General features: G+C 45.3%; 1 protein-coding gene across 1 annotated transcript in view; it reads right to left on the bottom strand.

Annotated features, from left to right (window-relative positions):
- Window positions 1-21,866, bottom strand: part of NBAS (NBAS subunit of NRZ tethering complex) — a 616,392-nt gene that overhangs the window by 563,909 nt on the left and 30,617 nt on the right. Inside the window, exon 9 of the mRNA XM_066597064.1 lies at window positions 20,385-20,483. Coding sequence (XP_066453161.1) covers window positions 20,385-20,483 — 99 coding nt within the window. The remainder of the gene's footprint in view (window positions 1-20,384; window positions 20,484-21,866) is intronic.

Genomic DNA, 21,866 nt, shown 5'->3' with positions numbered 1-21,866 from the left:
CATGGCTGTTTCTAGAACTCGCACAGACTATAAAGTAAAGTACATTTGTGGCCAGCTCTGTTCTGCGACAGGAAGGGGATATATTACCTGCAGTTCTTCTCTGCCTCCCCTCCAATCTGCTTGTTTCGGGCCCCAATTTCAGTGATCCGAGATCACCGCAACAATTTTCTAACTACCTAAAGAAAGCAGTGCACTGCTCTCTGATTGGTCAGTGCCGATCAGGTCTGGCCAATCAGTCTAGTGCAATGGTAGTCTACCGCTAGCAATGCACTGTGGGGGATTGGGTGGTCTAAAGATTGCATCGGCCATATTGGATGGCCAAAAATAGAACCGGGAACCCATGGATTAGAGGGACAGCAGAAAACAACTGCAGGTAACATACTCCGGGACAGAGTTTAGTCCTGAAATGGGGGGGGCATTTTAAGTAAAGTATTCACTGGCTGTTCATTAATGGCCATGTGGTTTTGGGCAAACTGTACACCCAATAACGACTTCTAAGCAGCAAACATTTAATTCATTAGGAGGCTGTGCGCACTTGAATCGCTGCATCAGTGCCATAACCAACATGTGACCTGGCCATGTGATGACTGCTACAAGGGACCGTACCTTAAATATCCGTCTAGTTCATGCAATGATCGGATAGGTATACTGTTACAGTACTGTCATCAGAGCTGTATGCTGTAAAGAGTCGGGCACCGGTAAGTCCAACCCATACAAGATTGCCCTAATATCATCGGATCCTCTCCATGGTATACTCTCTAACGTCTGATACACTTTAGCTGGCAGTTCCCTCCATTGATCTTGCAAATGTCTGGTGAGTACTACAAAGATAATGGATACTCTTCACATTTTCCGACCGACGTTCCGGTTAATGCTAAAAGAGGTCAGCAGGATTCGAATCGGGTTCAGGCCAATCAATCACGGAACATCAATATCCTCAAATTAATGTAAAGCAGTGTTGGATTTGTGACGAGGCACATTGTCTTGTTGGAAGTATCCCTGACCATTCCTAGAGCATCATCACATTGTGGGCAGCACATTATTGTCTACGATGTCTGGGTACACCTCCGTGTTCGTGGTTCTTGTCACTACAATTAATAGAGCGAGACCATGCCACATAAAACATTCCCGGACCATAACGGAACCTCCACTATACATGATTGTTGGCACAGCACACTCAGGCAAAAGGTGTTCCCCAGCATCCTCCACACCCAGGTCCATCCATCTGATTTGAAGATGGAGTATCGTGATTCATCACTCCATAAAACATTACCCCATTGCTCAACTGTCCAATGATGGAATTCACTGCACTATTGTATAGGGGCCGATGAATCTTCTTTGGGAGAACTTGCCAAACATTTGCAGGATGACTGGAGGGAAATACTACTTGATGCGTATCAGACATAATAAAAAAAGTATGCCACAGAGCGAATCTGATGTCATGAGGGCCAAAGAAGGCCCCACTGAGTATTAACATATGTGAATAAATACTACTTTTGATTCTTCGTCAGGTGTCCAATTACTTTTGGTTGACTTGTGTATTTCAGTTGGGACAGACGAATAATCTGCTGACAGACCTGTTGGCCAGGGCTTGTCCCCTTCAGGAATAAAGGACCAGACTGTTAGAGAATAAGGAAGCCCTCCATACACATTAGATAGTTGACCAATCCCACCCAAACTATCCAATGTTTATAGACGTGAGCATCTTCCATACATTTACAGGAGCCTCTCCCTTCGGGCTTGTCTTTTTTTTTTTTTTCTAGCGTTTTCCAAAAATTATTTGAAAGTAACTTTTTACATAAAATAACCCATCAACCAATATCCTCATTACATGACACACCCTATCATCTGTGCTTGTAACATTCTTACCCCTAGTAACAAGATACTTCCTTTTGGACTTGACACAGGCTAAGAACATCAATCTCCTGTAACATTCCCATTAATGCTACTGGGGTCTCCAGCCTTCATTTAGTTGTTTTTTTTTGTCGCCCCCGGACTGAAAGTGGTTTGCAACCTGCAATATTAACGGCCATCTAAACATCATGTGTCCGCTGAGATGTCACCAAGAGGCCCATAACTGCTAGAGCCCGAGCCATATGTCTTAGAGGCATTTAATAATGTATTGTCCCCATAATGAAATGCTCAATCTAGTACAGACTTAGTCAATGAGTGTGCGGTCAATGAGTTATTAAAGGGCCACGAGACTCCGTCTATGGACTTCAGTTAATCAGTCCGCGTCCGGCTGAAAGCTATCCCATCAGATCAATGCAGGGAACAATTACTGGCGGTATATTACGCCTCTCTTGCTTCTGTACATTGCTGTCACAAGTGTCACACAGATTTGTGATTTACTACCGCCAATGGTGATTGCACAATGCCGTAACCCTCAACTCCTATATATCTCCTCATTTCCCAATATGCCATAATTAAGGTAACAGGAAGAATCCATAGGAACTGAAACTACATAGAATAAAAGCCTGACTATTGTGAATCGAAGGAGGAAAAAAAAAAAAATATTAAATATATTGGACAAGATGACATCACAAATAACTTCTGCTTTCGTCCCTCATTTATGTCATCGCAGCCTCTCACGGTGACTATCATCACAGGTAGATATCCGGTTGGAAAGCTGCTGTAATCATTTATCAACATAGAAACCGCAACCTCTTGAAACATGCGAGGAATCAATCAACGAGAACCTCTGTGTGCTGCAGCGACGCATCAACATAAACACACTGCGCCACCGTGTGGCAACAAAGGGGAACAGCAGCTTTTTATTTTTTTATTTTTTTTAAGGGATTGCTCAATATTATGCAAATAATGTATATTCATTGTATGATGGAAAGTTCTAAGTAAATGGATATTGTTTTAAGTTCTCTTGCTTCCAAAAAGCTCTACTTTACATTCAGAGAATGGCGATCAGAATGTAGAGATAGTGCCCTATTCATAGTTAATGGGTTTGTTACATTTTATAAAAAATAGGCAAAACCTGTGAAGGGGTTATTCCGAATTCAGCTTTTATCACCTACCCATAGTATAGTGTATGGGAGGGATTTCACCACTGTGGCCCCCACCGATCCCAAGAATCGGGTCCCATGGTCCCATTCTGTCTTCACCGTGGGCTTGCTGCACCCACCTACAGTGATACAGGGATTAAATGGAACAGGGAATGGAGGGGGGGGGGGGTCACACATGCGCAGCACTCCCCATTCATTTCAATTTTGTTCACGTGCGTACGATGTGTTTTCACGATAAGTGCGATTTGCAGCAATGGACTTACTTGGCAAGGAAAAAAAAACAACATTGCTTGTGGTTCCCTATAGTTACAATAGTAACCGCGCATTACACTCGCATGCAAACCGCACAGCATGTGCATTTTTGTTTGCTTTGTTTTTTTACTGCCATGGCAAATTATAGGTGTTTCCTAAACAAATATCGCCAGAAAATAGGACATGCTGGGATTTTTGTGACTATTGGTTAAGAGAAAAATAATTTCTGTGCTGGACCCATTCAACTCGCATACTTTTCCATGCCTCACTTCCCACGGAACGTACACAGTAATATCGTCCGTGTAAATACAGCTTTAGGCTGCCTGTCCACGGGTGTTTTTGCATTGCGTGCTCTGCGGCGATAATCCGGCTGCGGGGAACACAGTGCAAGCTTTCCATAGCCTTGCTATGGAAAGCGCAGCCCCCTGTCTACAAGCGGTGAATCACAGTGATCCTCCGCTCGCAGCCGGCAAATCGCAGCATGCTGCTATTAGCCGCAATTCTCCGCGTTGAGGGTATCTGTCAGATAGGCTGACCACAGAGATCCGTCTGCAGGCTCCTGCTCCTGCGGGATATCGCAACGCCGTGGACAGGCAGCCTTAGTGAAAAGCGTCTTGCCGATTTCGGGGAGAGCAGCTGACTGTCTTAGGTGTATGATGGCATCCTAACTGTCCTCCAAGAGATGAAGGATACGGAACGCTGAATGCCAACACCAGAGGTGTCAGGACACGGCTATCTCCACTCTCCATATGGAAACCCCAAGACCGTACAGCCAAATAAGCTTTCATTTGACAGGTATTGGCGCCCTAAAAACACCGTAAGACTCAAGTTTTTATTTTCCACCTGTAAATATTGTACGGTCAAAAACAGCATTGCAAAACTACACAAAACTCAAAGACTCTTCTCACACAGCGTTTTTGCAATCCAGCGTTGGTTCCGTCCGGCTTTCCATGGTGTATGCAGAAAACTGCAGTGGGACGGCGACCAGGACGATAGGTGAAAGGGAGACCTCTTCAGTCTACGTCAGTTTTTAATCAGTTGGATGCCGGTGTTTCTGCGACTCAGAGCAGATTCCATCCTGACTTCTCTCCTTGTGCGTTTTAAGGATGGAGCATGGGAATCACCGCCGGATCACAAAAGCGCAACGTGAAGAGAACATCAAAGACCTGCAGTTTTACGGCCATTTTTGGCCACCAATGGGTTCATCCTCAGCTATACTACGAGGTTGTAATGATCTGCAGCGGTGCGAGGAAGACTAAGTAAGGACGAGTTCACACAATGCAGAACGGCTACGGAGAGGAAATGTACGGTGTGAGGGAACGGCGGTTTAACAAACCACTTACAGCATCAGGTGTATGTTCCCACGCAGTGAAAAATGGTGCAGGGGAAAGCGTGAAATCCGCTGTGGATCAGCATAAACACCAATAGTACGGAATTAGTATCCTTTTCCATTGCGGTTTGATGTGGAATTCGGTGCGGATTGTTCATTGCAGACAATTTGCAGCATTTTCCGCTACGTGCTAACATACCCTAAAGGGGTTGTGCCAGGATCACACAGGATAGGGGATAATTTGCTGATTGGTGGGGGTCTTACCGTTGAGACTGCCACCAATCCCAAGAACAGGGGTCCCTTCTTATTGTGGAATAATGGCATCCCCCGCCGTGAAGAGGCGGCTGAATGTAGTGACAGTTATGCAAGTGTGCTGCCACTCCATTTCCTTTCAACAGGATTGCCAGGAAGATAGCGAGTGGCAAGTGTGTGGGCATTTCCTTCAGCCCCATTAAAATGAATGGAGCGCCAACCAGCTTGTCCAGTGCTCCAGTCATTCTGAGGTCACCGCGGGTAAGAAGGGACCTTGTAGTGACAGGCAGAGGCAAGCATGGGACCCTCGTGCTTGAGAGTGGCAAGTGTCTCAAATGGGGAAAGCCCTACCAAGCAGCAAGTAGTCCCCTGTCCTGTGGATAAGGAATACCTTGTGATCGGGCACAATCCCTTTAATAGTCATGTCACGACGTTTCATCTCTAGGAGTAGCAGTGGATTTTCCCTATGGAATTCATTCACTGCAGTGCTTATTCACCTCTCCCTCCCGAAGCCAATGGTGATTCTCGCATTCAGTTGATCTATTATACACACAAGTTTATGGGAAAATGTGCAGAGGTAGCCATCAACCAAACACTCAACTGACCGCTATCTCAGTGGATGCTACATCTATGTCAGAGCGCCGGTCGCTTCTGGGATTCAAAAACATGTCCATGGTGACGTCACTCCACCACAGGCCCGGACCACAGTATGCACCCGCACGGGCATGCTCAGTGTCATTCCAATGCTGGACACCAAAGAAGCAACATCTCCCTTCGAGTCTAGTACCAGCGACTGGTTGAGGTGATAAAGAACGCAGCCAGCCTATTGGTGTCGCTTTTTGGGGTATTTAAACTGGTCCTCCTTTCAGATGCCGCCGGTTAAAATCTTTGTATGCTGTTCCATGTATGGTGCTCAGTCTTCCGAGTTTTACGGCAGGTTCGGTCAAGTAGTTCAGGCAGTTGAGTTATGTAATGCATTTGGGCATTTATCTCAGTTAGGACCCTTACATAAGGTATGACCTATCGGGTGCAGAGCGCCCAACAACTGTCCCAGCAATGATCATTCTTGGCGTTTATATAGAAACAGTCATCACTGAGTGAATGGAGGCAGGGACCGCTACGGCCTGCCCGCCTCCATTTACAGTAAACAGGCAGTTGTCCATAGATTAATGGCTGCCTGTTTATACGGGCCGACAGTCCAGTTTTTGTGCATGTATTTACGCTTAACGATTATTGACCGGTGTTAAAGGACCCTTTATGTGTCATACTTTGTTTTCAGACACTTTCATTTTCCCAAAATTTAGTCACTTTGCCTTCCCAGGTTCTAGCTCCCTAGGTCTCACCCGGCATTAAAAAAAAAAATGTTATTTCTATAACCCCAACTTATTCTGCAGTGCTTTCAGGAAATTTATTACGCCCCACCAAGCTGGGCACTCATTTTACCGATCTCGGAAGGATGGAAGGCTGAGTGAACCTTGAGACGCCTACCTGAACCACGCGGGGATTGAACTTTCAACCTTCAGGTTGTGAGCGAGAGCTTAGAACTGCATTTCTGCTGCCTTAACACTCTGCGCGCCACAGGCCTGAGTAGACGTAGCAAGCTAGAGATCATCAAAGAGGAACGGAAACCGGAAGTAGTAGACCCATGATTTTATGTTCAGCCCATTGTAGTTAGCTAAGCCACACCCATCAAGTAAAATCTGTAGCTCAAAAAAAAAAATTTAAAAAAAAAAAATCACAAAGTGGTTACTTGGAAAAAAAAAAAAAAAAGGTTTTATATTTTCTGTTCGCCCCCTTAATTTTTAGATTGCATCCCTTTAAGGCATCATAAGGCCTCGTACACACGGGCGGCATGGCATCGCCGCGAGAAAAATCGCTCGTCTGTGCGATATCGCTGCGGTTTCTCGCAATCATACCGCGACTTTGTAGTGCTACAAAGTCGCATATAGTGCTACAAAGTCGCACGACTTTGTAGCACTACCTGCGAGAATTTTCTGGGAAGGGAGGGGGGAGGGGCTTGAAATATAAGCCATACCCGAAAATCAGTCGTAGCTAAAAGGAAAAAGAAAGAAAAAAATCATACATCACCTAGACGCACTGTCCGTGGCTCTGCTACGGCTTCTCCCCGGGGTCGCGGCACTGATCTTCTCTTCTGGCTGGGTATTGAAAAATACCTGCCTCCTGGAAGTGCTAGCTGTGATTGGCTAAGCATCAGCCAATCACAGCCAGCGCTTCCAAGAGGCAGGGATTTTTCAACCCCCGGGCAAAAGAAGACAAGTGTCGGGGACCTGGCGAGAAGATTACAGCTTTGACAGTAGGATAATGAATATTCTCCCCTCCATGTACAGGCTTATTTGTAGGTTAGGTCCCTTTAATGCAAGAATATGATATATTAGAGAAGGCCTATAGGAAAGACCATCAAAATTAAGGAAGTCCTCCCCCAACACATGTCCTTTCACCTTTCCAGCAGCGCCGGATTATGATAATGACATTTGATAGGTTATATAAAAAACCCTGTGGCTGCATTGTGTCCAGATTAGGTTCCATCTCTCCAATGTACGATTAGCTGATTTCATCCACTAATCCCAGCCGGATTATTTTCTTAAGGGAATTACAGGTCAATAACAGACTAATCTCCTTATGTCTTGTGTAAAAAGTGGAAAAAAACTTAGAAGAAAAAAAATTATTCCGATTTATTCAGTAGGGGACAAACGTGTAAGAGCCCAGTGCTCCGACTTCCAGAGGGGCGGTCACCATTATCATCCAGCGCCTGTTATCTATGCTTACTATTCATTGGAGTTGCCCTAGAAGGTGGCACTGCCTGCTGTGATCAAAGGCACAGGAAATTGATTTCTGGAGTCATAGGGACCTTTTTGATCCCATACACAGATATAATATTGCACATTTTATGTCTATTTCATTTGTGACAAGGGGTGTAAGACAGGGGTGAAACCACGGCTATAGCTGCCCATCTAAATGCAAGTCCTAGAGTGAAGAAATATCTTATATGGCTGCTAAAGTGACTTATTGGGAACGCAGGATAGACTCCCAGTAGTAATAATTAGCAGCGACATCCAGCGTCCTGCATACGGTTACTAAAGCTGATATATACCGAGACATCTAGTAGCCGTCTAGTAGTACGTTGAGTCTTTTCTGGCCTTCGGAGTTGCAGCAGTTCATCATGGCATAGATTCCACTAAGCGTTGTAATCGTTCTGCAGGAATACCGGCCCCTTCTTGTAGTTGCTACAAATTAGATGGAGGTGCCGACATATTCTGAGCTGCTGACATGAAGGGTTCAGCGATTCATGCTGCTTGTGCCAAATTGCGCTGATTCTCTAACCACATTGGTTGGAGAATCAGCATTGTACTAGGTTGCACTTTGCTTGCCTGTGCAACATCCATCAGAACAATTCTTGACATCCTCCTCTAACCCCTTCCATCGACAAAGATCTTTCTTAGATCGAAACTTGCAGCTTTTACTATGGAGGAATAAAGGTTATTTTATTGCATCCCTGCATGCTGCCACGGACTTTTTCTTCTATGGCTGACTTTGGAATCTTGGATCTGAATTTCCTTTGTGGCGTGCATAAATAATACAGCCCTGCCTTATTGGAATTGGAGAGGGGGCTGCTTGTGCCTATACGTAACCCTTTCATCGACACGTTGTTTACACATCATCCTCTTTAGCTGATGTTTTTCGGCATAACACCATTCCTGGTGTATTCTTGACACTGTTGCACAGAATACCTCAGGTGGTTGGCAGTGCATGACATTCTGGCCCCAGGGAGGCTAATACGGATGACCAGCCCTTTCTGAAAATCATCCAGATCACTCAATTTTCCCATTCAAATTTTGATTTACACCCCTGGAACGAGTTGTCATTTTGCTGCAAAATTCGACAGGCAGTTACATCTCAGGAAGATATGCAAATGATCAGAGTAGTGACGTGATTGGATGAACAATCCTGCCACCTGAGGCCATAAAAGTGGTTCCACCACTTGCCTATAAAGAGGGTCTCAGAGGCTACTTGTGTGCACTGGACCCGCTTGAGTAGAGCTTGTTGACCACTATATGCCTATACGACGCAAACACATCTCACATCCGAGCTAGAGGCGGTACAACAGGGTACTAGAGCCTTCATGCTCACCAGTATCACATCTTGTACCCAAGCTAGAGGTGGTACAACAGGGTACTAGAGCCTCCATGCTCATCCATATCACATCTTGTATCCAAGCAAGAGGTGGTACACATGGTACTAGAACCTCCATGCCTGCCTGTATCACATCTTGTATCCAAGCTAGAGGTGGTGCAACAGGGTACTAGAGCCTCCCTACAAGTGGTCAGTTCTCCACAATAAATTATCCTTTTGTTCTGATATTGTAATCACTTACATCAGCCAAACCGTGCGGAAACGGCCATGCGGCGCAGAAATTAAAGACACATGTCAATTTCCCCCCCCCCCCAGCTGCCTCTCTCCTCTCTATGTAGAGTGATGGCCGTAGCGACGGCGAAGCCAATCCAAAACCCGCGGCTGTGGTTTTCCAGGAGAGTTCTCGCAGATTTTCGGTGTGGCCAATTCGCTGGAAATCCGTCCCGTGTGAACCCAGACTTACTGGTCCACAGAATTGGATGACATTCGTCAGCAAAACAGTCATTTAAATTTTAACAGGTCCTAATTTTAATCCGCTCCTAAGGCCTGATGCACACGGGCAGATTTTCGCTGCGGAATTCGTAGTGGGTGCCTGCCTCCGGATTCCGCAGCAATAATTCTCCATAGCATGCGATTGAAAAATGATTCTCCATGCACACGAGCGGAAACCAATTGCGGTTTCCGCTCGTGGATGAAAAATCGCAGCATGCTGCATTTTACTGTGGTTCCCGCATGGATGGCTTCCATGGAAGCTGTCCGACCCGCGGCCCGTCCGCAATGCCGCAGATTTCGCGGGAAAAGCAGGAGTATAAAAAAAAAAAATCTGTACAGCGTATGTCCAACAACAAGACGTGTGGACCATCCGCAGTACAGAGAAAAAGTAGAAAACACAAGTACGCGCAGATGCCGGCCGGGCACAGGGTCGGATTCCGCTGCAGGCTCCCGCTCCCGTGCATGCGGCCTTAAGCAAAACGGTCAATGATAAAATGACTAGGCAGAAAAAAAGTAGTCAAGGTAATTTCTAAAAAGAGTTCTCCACTTAGAACAATCCCAACTGGTTAGAAAACCCCAGTGACCAGAAGATGATCACAAAGTGTCCTCCTACTGGAATCCCAGAGGGGTATACCAGGACTCACTACCGATTACCTATCCTGTCAGTGCCGCAACTTGTATGTCCTCACCACTGCTCAGTGCCGGAAGGGTAATACCCGGCTTCACGCTCATTGAAATCAATGGGAGCGTTACCTCCTATCACACTTCTGGCTCCCCAGTGTGATCTGGACCGGACATCCAACCCTGACCACAATGACGAACCGGAAATGTAATAGGAGGCAGCGTTCCTATTGATTTCAATGGGAGTAAAGACAGCTATAACACTTCCTTCCCTGACCACCTATGATGACATCTGGCCCACCGCACTGACAGCGAGCTTAACAATCAGCTGATCGGCAGGAACCCTGAGTCGTGGGTCCCCACTGATCAACTACTGGTGACCTATTCTAAGAGAAGTCCCCAAGTAGTTAATGTCCCGGAATACCCCTTTAACAATCACCTGCAATCTGAGGGGAAACCTGGCAGCAACTGTTTCATTTCACTACAGCACCACCACAGGAAAAAATAAGTATTACACAGCGTCTATTCATATTAACGTGTGGTCTATGTAATACAGGATAAGAGAGGTCCTCCAAAGAGATAGAAACACTCTACCTACCTGCTCTTCACTCTGGCCAAGAGAAGAGGGTCCTAAGCAGAGGGTCCCCTTATTAACTACAAGTTCCGTAACAGGGCATATCAAAATGGGTTTGGGAGAAAAAGTTAGTCACTAAACTACGACAAAAAATTATCCCTATAATAAACCCTCTTGATCTTGTTCACCATCACAATGAAAAAGAGATGAGAGGAAAGGGATAGAATAGGCAAATCTCCCATGAGACTACCGTTATCAGACATATTGGCTCTTATGGAACTAATCTCTCCATTACCATATCATAAACATCCTCTGTCCCTCACTCAGCTCTTTCCAGCATCAAGCACATTGACAGACCTGCCCAAATCTTTTATTGTGCAGAGATATAGGACCCCTGGCAATCCGCTGTAATCTATGGGACGTGTCAGCAGTAGAGATGAGCGAACGTACTCGGTAAGGCCGATTTCGCAATCGAGCACCACGATTTTCGAGTACTTCACTAGTCGGGTGAAAAGTACTCGGGGGCGCTGTGGGTGAGCGGGGGGTTGCAGAGGGGAGTGGGGGGGGGAGGGAGAGAGAGAGAGCTCCAATCTGTTCCGCGCTGCTACCCCCCGCTCCACCACGCCACGCCCACAGCGCCCCCGAGTACTTTTCACCTGAGTAGTGAAGTACTCGAAAATCGCGGTGCTCGATTGCGAAATCGGCCTTACCGAGTACGTTCGCTCATCTCTAGTCAGCAGGTGTTCTGCTTCCCTGCAGCGCCACCCCGGGGCAAGTGAAGCATTACATACTTCTTATCGAAATCTGTGGGCTATTTGGGTAATGCACAAATGTGCTGCTCAGTAGATGAGGGCACTGAATGGAGGACCTCCTGCATTAAAGCGGTTTTCCGAGTCATCATTTTTACATAGTTGTGGGTCCCCTATGCCCAAAACGAAATAAAAGTAATATACACAGTGGCACCTGAAAACATCACCCCTGCATCTGACAAGTCATAGAATGGTAGAGTTGTTAGGGACCTCCAGGGTCATCGTGCCCAAAGCCCTGCTGAGTGCAGGATCACTATGACCCTATTTACACTGACAGATGATCGCTCAAACAACAGCTTGAGTGACAGTTTTGCGCGATCAAAACTAAGTAGCTACTAAAGAGCTATGCAAGCAGAGCGGGACACAGTCGCTATCACTCAGCAAACAATACAGCTGTTCTGCATAAGCAAACAGCTGCATTGTTCTCCTTGATTACAGCCTGAGTCTCCCTGTCAACTACCAGCAGGACAAGGACTGTAAGAATCTTATCAGCGCTGCCGACTCTGATAACAGCCTGCACCGCTGATAAGAGTTCATGGCTCAATTCAAGAAAACTAGAAGTGAGCGAGGAACAACTTGTGCACGAAAACTGCACGATGTTCGTGCATTTAGACCCAACAATTCTCACTCAAAAGCCGGCTTTGAGCAATTTTTGAGCAAGAATCGTTAGGTCTAAATGGATCTTAAATCATCCCAGACAGATATTTGTCCAGCCTTTGTTTGAACACTTCCATTGAAGGAAAACTCACCACCTCCTGTGGTAACCTGTCCCACTCATTGATCACCCTGTCAAAGTTTTTTCTAATATTCTAAATTTGTGTCTCCTCCTCCCTTTTCAGTTTCTTTTCAGCTAAAAGACTTGGTGACGTCCTGTAAACCTGTCACACGGGCTTCTAATGAGGTAGGTTTACAGGACGTCACTGATGATATCCAGCCACCTTCCCACTGGATGCAGCAATCATGCTGGAAGACAACCCACACCGCTGCTAGAAGACCGAAGTGGTGGCAGCAAGGGGAGCATTTTTTTTCCCACTAGCTTACATGTTCCCCACTGCCACCAATGTTTGGGGTAATCAGAAAACCCCTTTAGCTTAGACGTGGCCAAGAGTGTATTTCAAAATGGTCTGTCTAAGCCCCTATAAAAAAAGTGGCCAACTCACTAGTCCGATGTCCTTTGGACCCATGACAGACACTTCAGTCTCCACCACTCCAAAACCCGGAAGTTGCTCAAGTGGTTACGTACCGCTCCTTGCACACATGACCACTCAGCCAATCACAGACTAGAGTGTTGATTCTTCCATGACGGCTGCAGCAACTTCCTGGTTCTGGATCGGCAGAGACTGTAGAACCCGTGATGAATCCAAAGGACATTAACTGGCGAGTAATCCTTAGTTTATTATTTTAGGCCATCCCCAGCTACCTTCTGTTGAGCGTTGGCAAACCCTAGTAAGGTAAATGGAGTAGGAAAAGCTTGTGATGGAAATCTATGTTTGGTAGAACGATTATTGTATAATAAATCTTAACAAAAACCCCAAATAATAAAATAGTCTGACATTAGAACAAAATCATTCATGGAGAAGAGAAAAAAAAACTCGTGTGTTAAACAGAAAGATGTAACCTTGTAGAGTTGGTAAGTACAAGAATGACAGAGAAATTGTGCGGCCTTGATACAAGACTAATAAAGTGCTTTGTAGAAGAGCCCCGCGTTAGAAAGAAGAGGTAAGGAGGGGGGGGGGGGGGGGGCGAGTGGCTTCCAAGTGCAATATTAATGCAGTCAACTTTATTGCCAGACACTATTTCATACAAATTCATTTTACGGCAACAACAAAGAAATTCTGTAATGTCTGTAAAGGGATGAGAAAAACATTTTATGGGCTGTGGCTGTAAAAATCGCCTGATGGATGATAAGTGCACTTTTAAATATTTAAAGCTCATGAATTTCATATGGTAATTGGTGATTCTTCTTCTTTCATATATACAGAAGAAGCGCGGAGCGTTACAACACCAAACAACACAACACGGCCGCGGAAAACTCAAGGTAATAATGTGGTTCCCCCAGGGTGTAAGGAACGGATGATCGCAAAACCGTGACGCATCCCCAAATGTTTGTCTAAGGACAAAATACAATTTAATACCTTTTGCATGTAATTGGTAGAAAAATACAAAAATTAAAAAAAAAAAAAAAAAACAAACTTGAATTCTGCAGTTTACTACGTGACCTTAATAAATAACGAGGCTTAAAGGGCTTCGGCCACCGCCACAACTTATCTTCTATCCGCAGGACAGGGGACAACCTGCTAATCGGTGCAGGTGCAACCATTGGGAGCCATACTGGTTCCAGGAACGGGGCTCTTCAGCAAAGGAATCAAAAGATGGTCGATAATTTTAACCCTTTGCAATCCAATTTTGGATTCAGGTTTTCCTAGGGAGCTTTCTCTTTCTGCCATTATACTATGGCACCATCTGCTGGCTACAGCCAGTACTGCGGTATGGGACATCAGAGTGGCCAGTAATAGACAGTAAAAATACCCTGCCGGACATCTTCCAACATCGGAGCTGTACAGCCTTCAATCAGAATGTTTGAGGACGTCAGACAGTGGACTGGAAAGGGTTAATGGGACTGCTGGATATTGGCAAGTTTGAGAGCTTGGCCATCTCCGACGGCCACAATTACATAAATGGAGCAGTCGGCACCGGAGAGGCTCTGGAGCCCCAGCGGTTAGCAAGTTATCCTTTATCCTGTGGACAGCCAATAACTTGCAGGGATACACAAAACCTTTAACCCTTAGGGCCCATTAATCTGGCCATGCGAGTAAAACGCTGCGTGGGTCGCACAGCGTTTTACCAGTCGGTGTGAGTTGGCTATTACCGTGTATGGCAGCGAGTGCGCTGCCCGTGACCGCGGATCTCATGCACACTGTCCTGTGCAATATGTTTTTGTCTTATTTTTCTAGTTCCCTGCAGCATGGCGTATGCATCATTGCTCCTACACAATGTATTGCATATGGAGAGCTTTGAATACGATGCCCACACAAAACAATAGAGTTCACGCTGCATATAGAGCGTGCTGCCATCTTTTGCACGTGCGGATCTACACGCAGTGTTTACATGTTAACGTGAATGCATCAATGAAAGTTCGTGTACTTTCACTGACTCCCTTCACAGAGCGTCACGCGGCCGAGCATACAATACACGCCAAAATCACGGTCGTATGAATTAGCCTTTAGAGTGTTCGGATCATTTTTAGCAGTTATGCATACAAAGTAGTCCAACACATCTAACTTTATGTTCTGGGTAATCAAAGAATATCATGCTGTATTTGTTTTTTGATGGGGCTGTTTTTCAGATCACCTTATAGATTTTTTTCCCTTTTTTTAGTTTTATTAAGGGTATTGTGTAAAAAATAGTATCGCGCTATATGGGTCCGCTTTCAGCTGCCGGAAGGAGCCAACATCGTCGGGCAGAGCAAGACCACTCTGCAGTGAAAGTGCAGGCACTCTGTAAAAACGTTTTCTGATCTATGAAAAAAAAAACAAAAAACCACGACACGAACTTGCCCGCCCCCGGGTAGAGAATGGCATAAAAAAAAAATACAACAGCCATTACTCACTCCTACGATGTACCTCCTTATCCAGCGGTCTTTGCTGAAGCAGGAAATAATGACATCACATCCACCACTCATCATGACTGCCGCAGCCAATCAGTGGCATCGGTGGTCATGTGTGCATGCAGGCAGCGAATGGCTGCAGCGGTCATGTGAGTGATGAGCATGTTGTCATTATTTCAACAGATACCGGAGGGGATTGGGTCATTTTTGTGCTGCACGAGAGGCCCGTTGGAGAACGAAGTAATGGCTACTTTATTATTGAAGTTTTTCCCTACCCTAAGGCAGGTTTTGTTTTTTTTTTTTAAAGGTCAAAAAAAACACTTAAAATTTTTTTTTACTCTTAAGTCAGAGTTGGAGTTACGACATTTCTACAAACTGCACCCAGAACAAACTCGGATTCCACATTCCTGTGTGTAAAGGAGAGATGTAGGAGGAGCAGCCATTGGGCGAACAAGAGGGGTGTCCGGCACTGGATTACCCCCTACTCCCTGTGAAGGACACATGCGCACTCAGCTGAGCTGAACGGGCAGACCTGCGCAGAGGGGGCAGACCTGACAATAGCTGCCAATGCCAGCGTGTACATCCAGCTTTAGATCACCTGGAGGAGGTTCAGTAGAACAGCAGGAGGGCCCAGTATTGCAGTTGTACAATTCTTCCTACAGCGAGATCTACATGTTCCTGGAAAATCCCTTTAAACGGTAATGATCCCTTTATAATCCAGGTTCTCAGTGCTTCGATAATGCTTCCGTAAAAAGGAGACTATGCAAAATTCAATATCTTATTAAATCCTTAGAAAAAAAAACTGTAAGCCCGTAAACGCAAATTTTAACAGAGAACCGCACGCTGCCTGATATCATCTTCCACCAAAATCAAAAAGCGTACTAGTGAAATATCTAACTGCGTGTTAATGCTCTTCTGAGGGTCTAACGTCAACCTCAAAAGAACCTTTCAAGAGACATCTGAGAAGGAAGGAACGCGAAAACCCGCGGCTATGACAGGCCAAGATCTCAATTACAGACGCGTCTCGTCTTCTGCCATAGGTGAGCATGTGCTGAATTTTTGACATCAAAACTCCAGGACGCAGTAAAAGTTGATTGGTAACCATGACAACCAGACATCCAAGACCCTGCTGCGACATCACGCTGCAATACGGCACGGGAACTTTTTTTTTTTTTTCCCACTTTTTTTTTTGTTTTTGTTCCCAGAAAAGCCATCACATTAGTGGAGCAGATGTATAATTTAGGAGGCTCTTATCAGGATGGATGAGGCTCCCTGACAGCTGGAATGGAGCTGCCAAGCGAAGTTAAGGCTTAAAAAAAAAAATAAAAAAACCCCAAACCCTCTCTGAGCGCTGAAGTAAAATTCATTATGGCAGCGCATAGTCGAGAGAAAAACAAAAAGCGCTTTTCTTTTTACACAGATCCTGGATGAAAAAGAAAAAAAAGGGAGGCGCGGAGCTTCTATTAAGATTAATGGAGCTATTGCTTCACTGGTTCCTAAAGCTCGTGGCGAGCAGAAGGCTATTTGTGATGATTAAAGATTTCCACCAACGCAACCCAAAAAAACAACAAAAAAAACAATGAAGCGCTACCTATGAGCGGCTGGAAAGGAGAACGAGGCTTCAGATGCTAAACTGAAATATCAAGTAAAATCTGGAGTTCTAAAGTACGTTCCCCTTGAATTTCCGCGGATACACGGATTTTGACTCGTTATCAGCTGCGTATCCACAGCTTATTTCCTCCGAAGTCTTCGCCCTATCAGCGCACCGTGTGCCGAGATGTACTGACAGCACGTAGACATCAGAGGAGCGCCATATCTTCTGAAATCGGAAACGCAGCCAATATTGAGTCAAGGTACGCTTTTGGATAGGGAAATGCTGTGGAAATTCTGCAGCATTTCCGTTACGCGGCTCTGCTTACTGGAGCTGTTAACCCTTTAAAGTTCCCTGATGTTCGGGGGGGGGGGTCCCGTACTGCCCCCAGGTGGCCATACAGTTACCATTGCAGCCGGGGACCTTCTAAAAAGGCCCCAGGGCTGCCACTGCAGATTGCCTATCAAGCCATGCCTGTGGCGTTGGCTTGATAGATTGCTAGTCAGATCGCGGTAGGATGCAATGCTATGGCATTACATCGTACCACATTACATCATACTGACTGGCTGTCAGAAGATTGCGGCGGGAAATGTAACAACTTAAATATCTTTAGTTGTGCGCTAAAGAAACACGATGCACCGAAAGATGGTGAATTTTTGTTTTTTTCCCCATTTCACTCCACTTAGATCTTCTTTAAAGCTATTCATTAATACAATCTAGTAAACAGGAGATCCTGAGTTAAACTCTCAACAGTGCCTTGCTCTCTTATGACAGTGAGGGTGATCAATGAGTGGAACAGGTTGCCATGGGAGGTTGTGAGTTCTCCTTCAATGGAAGTGTTCAAACAAAGGCTGGACAGACATCTGTCTGGGATGATTTAGTGAATCCTGCACTGAGCAGAGGGTTGGACCCGATGACCCTGGAGGTCCCTTCCAACTCTACCAGTCGGAGCTACATTATATGTTACCATTGAAAAATACAACTCGTCTCGCAAAAAACAGCCCCTCAGACATCTACATCGATGGTTAAATAAAAGAAAAAATGAAAATGAAAAAGGACGTCCTTAGGCCTCGTTTACACGGGCAACAAAGTCACGTGACTTTGTCGCACTGCTACAATTCTACCAAATCACATGTATGTGAAGCCCATGCTTTCCTATGGGTTCCTTTACACATGCGATGCTTTGCAGCATGCAACAACCAGACACAAAAACCTCGGGGTCCGGCGATATGCCTGCGACTCGAGGTTTTGTAGCCCATGCTTCCCTATAGAGCCTTCCTCTCTGTTGCATGGCACAAAAACGCGGTTTTCGTGTGAATCGATGTAACTTTGACAGTAGGAAATCCTACTATCAAAACTATATTCTAAGTCCTGGCTGCAGGAAAAATAATCTAAAAAACACATACATCACCTTAGAGGCGCTGTCCCAGGGACCTTTTTTTCTTCACCTTTTCTGGCCGGGCAGTGAAAAATCTCCGCCTCCTGGAAGCGCTGCCTCTGATTGGCTGACGCTTACCGCTTCAAGGAGGCGGGGATTTTTCCATCCCTGGACAGAAGAGATGAAGAATATGATGCCATTGACCGAGAAGAAGCTGCAGCGTAACCCGGGACAGCGGTTCTAGGTGAGGTCTATTTTTTTTTCCTGCAGCTACGACATATTTTCGGGGTAGGACTTACATTCCCCCCCCCAACCCCCCTGAAAATCCTCGCATGTGGGGGAGGAAGACACTGTGAATGACCCCCAGAGGAGGTCATGGAGGACAGACGTTGAGGAAAAAAAAATTGTTACAAAAAAAAAAAAGTTACAGAATCTAAAATTTATTCTTAAAAATACAAGCAGAAAAACAATCCGCTGCCCACACCAACCTAAACCTTCCCCGTGTCCACCCTGTAATCCCAGACTATCCGAATTATATATCAAAATGTCAGGCAGGAAAATAGGAACCAACTCCTGCACTAAATATCCTGATTTTGACAATGAACTAATTTTTGGATACATTAACTCCTAATAAAACAAGAAAGGCAGAAAAAAATTTCAGTGAAAAAAAAGAAATTAAGAATAGTGCTTTATGCCAGAAAAGAAAAACACTTTGCAAAAAATATTTTGGCAACCCTTGGAAAAAATAAAATAAACAGAGCCATAAAAGCACACATGTGAAATCTCTGAAAAGTGTCTGGTTCATTTAGGTCCAAAACACCCCGGTCCTTAGGGGGTTAATAATGAGCACAATCATACGTTTCCCTATTGACTGCAATGTAAGAAAAGAAATAAAAAGCTTTAATCTAAATTTTCTATATTTTTTGTGGGACAGAAAACGTGGTGCGCTACACTTTTCGATCCCACAAAATAAAAAACAATTAAAAAGAAAGGTCAAATGTAGTTAAAAACATGCACTTTTGAACTCCGTTTCACAAATTAGAGTCAGTGGGTACGTAAAGAAATACGTTGTAATGTGTTTTTTCACATTAAAACCTCAACGGAAGGTAAAATCCTAATGTGAACGGCCTCATAAAGAGGATCGGTCACCTGACACATGTACCGTTCCTCTGTTGTTCCTCCTAGAAATGTATGAATCAACCGACAACTAGGTGTTACCATTCTCCTTGTCAAAGCTGTGTCCTTGTAGTCAGCAGTGATTGGACAGTGACAAACTATCCAGGGACACGCCCCCAACTGGTAACACCCAGCTTTTAATTTATTCATGCATTTCTAGGAGGAATAACAGAGGAACGGCACAACAAACACTCATAAGATTGAGCAGAACTCTTTGGTGGGGGGGTCTCAGTACTGACAGAGATAGCGTTGTGGTGGGCTATATCCATCAGCCCCACTGAAATGAATGGAGCGACGCCACGTGCATGCAGTGACCCCGCAGTGAGAAGAGGGGAACATGGAACTCCCGTTCTCTGGATTCTCAAGATCAATGGATGCCTCAGTGTCGATACCCTCGCCGATCAGACTTTTATCACCCTACTCTGTGGACCACCCCTTTAAACATAAGTTTTCTCCAAAACATGGCAGTTCTTTACAATTAACCATAGCATATAATTAAGGATAGTCCAGCCACTAAAGGCGACGTGTTGGGTGCAGATGCCCGACAGGTCATCCCAGCAATGATCATTCCTGTGCTTTTACGAAGGAACGATTATCGCTTGGTGAATAGGCGCAGAGCGGGACAGGGATCATTTCATCCCACCCGCCTCCATTCATAGTGAACAGGCAGTCGTTCATAGATAAACGACTGCCTGTTTACACGAGCACTTTGTATGCATGTACGACGAATGGTAAGAGAATGAATTCTCATTCGCTGTTCAGTCTATGCATGCCTTTACATTGAATGCTAATCCTTCAGATTCTTGCTGTATAGCAGGAATCCCACCAATCACCGGCCCGTGTAAACGAGCCCTTAGCCGTGCTGCCTGCAGTTAGTGCAGCATTATTTGGTGACCGGTTCCCTTTAAACTTTCTTCAAACACAAACAATCATATATCTCTTTCTGAAGAGTTGTGATAAACTTACAAGTCATCGATTCACTAAGCTTAGCGGACGGGTCATTGCAAAAGGAACATTTGCTTTTGTCCATTAATAGGATTATAGCGCAGCAGCAGCCAGTCTGCTAAAACCAAGTCAAACACCCCGAGGGAGTGAAGGAGAGCAAACAGGATGCAAACATCCCAGTGACCTACCTGTGGCCGGGAAGATACATGACAGAGGAAATCCCCTGGGAGTAATGACATCCAAAGTTGAAGCTGTGGCTCTCCTGATAGCTGTGATTGGCTCCGACGCTGCGAACAGAAAGACACGTACAGAATATGTTGGCCACTTAACAACTTACATACTTTCTACGATTCATACTAGCCAGGATGACATTTCACCATGGAACTCTCCAGATGACTACCCACAGACCAGCCTTAGTCGCACACATGCCGACTAGTGTCCCGTTGGGATATGGAGACGGTTGCATATGCATGGGGCATACTGCCCACTCGGCAGATGATCTCGCAGAACACAACGAACACAAGAAAAAGATGGAACACCGTAGGTTTCCTGCGTATTTACGGAGTTCATTGATTTCAATGGACTATTACGGTGCGTAATACGCACCAAGCACCAAGGTAGGACATGCTGCATTTTTTTTCACAATGCAGATGTGAATGAACCCACTGAAATCAATAGGCTCTCTTCACTGAGTATATGTGAATGAGCCCTAAAGATAGGGCTATATGGTGCCTTTGGTCATATGACATGAAGATCGCAATGTTGCAATGCCTTTATGACTGTCATAAGTGTTGGGACATGCAACCTAATGCAACCACGACACAATTGCTTAAAAATGCACAACTGTTCCGAGTTTTGCTTGCCGGTCACATTCGACTGTGCCATGCGATTGTGACTTGCCTGCAACGTGGATGATTTTTTAAACAGCCAGATCGCAGCTTTATAACAGACACGTGACAGCAAGTCAGACAATTTTTTTGGTAGCACTTTTCAGAGACTTTAATGTCACGAGAGCAAATCTGCCATGGAGTCCTAAATTAAAAACCACTGAAGTCGAATTTGGGTGGCTTCACACGAGCGTGTGTTTGTGCGTACATAGGTGCGCACCCCTGTACACGCAAAAACATGCGTGTATGCAGGTGCGCGCATTGCTTTCAATGGAGCCGCAGCTGCTGCCGGCAGGTCCATTGAAGGCAATGGTCTGCCGGCACCACTGCTATAAAAATATACTTTCCTGTCTGTCGTATTCCCCGCGGGGAATAAAGAATTCCCTGCTGCACTTGTCACAGATGACAGCTGCGGTAGGGGATCCAGCTGCCGGCACTCCGTAATTATTTTTCAGGGAAGGACTCTAAATATAAGCCCTTCCCTAAAAAACAAGGCAAAGTAGCCGGGGACAGTGCAGAGAGGGCGCGGGTGAGCCCCGGCAGCTGAAGAAAGGGGAGTATGTGTTTTTTATTTTTAACTCTACTTTGCCTTATTTTTCAGGGAAGGCCTTATATTTAAAAGCCATTCCCTGAAAAACAATTACGGGGTGTCGGCAGCTGGATCCTCTACAGCAGCTGTCATCTGTGTCGGTAGGAAATTATTTATTCCCCGCAGGGATTTACAACTCCTTTGCTGCATCTGTCACAGATGTGACAGGTGCAGCAGGGAATTCTTTATTCCCC

The sequence above is a fragment of the Eleutherodactylus coqui genome, chromosome 1, assembly GCF_035609145.1.
Source record: "Eleutherodactylus coqui strain aEleCoq1 chromosome 1, aEleCoq1.hap1, whole genome shotgun sequence".
Lineage (NCBI taxonomy): Eukaryota > Metazoa > Chordata > Amphibia > Anura > Eleutherodactylidae > Eleutherodactylus > Eleutherodactylus coqui.
Note: the sequence above shows the minus strand (reverse complement) of the source record. Positions and strands in the feature narration are given on the sequence as shown.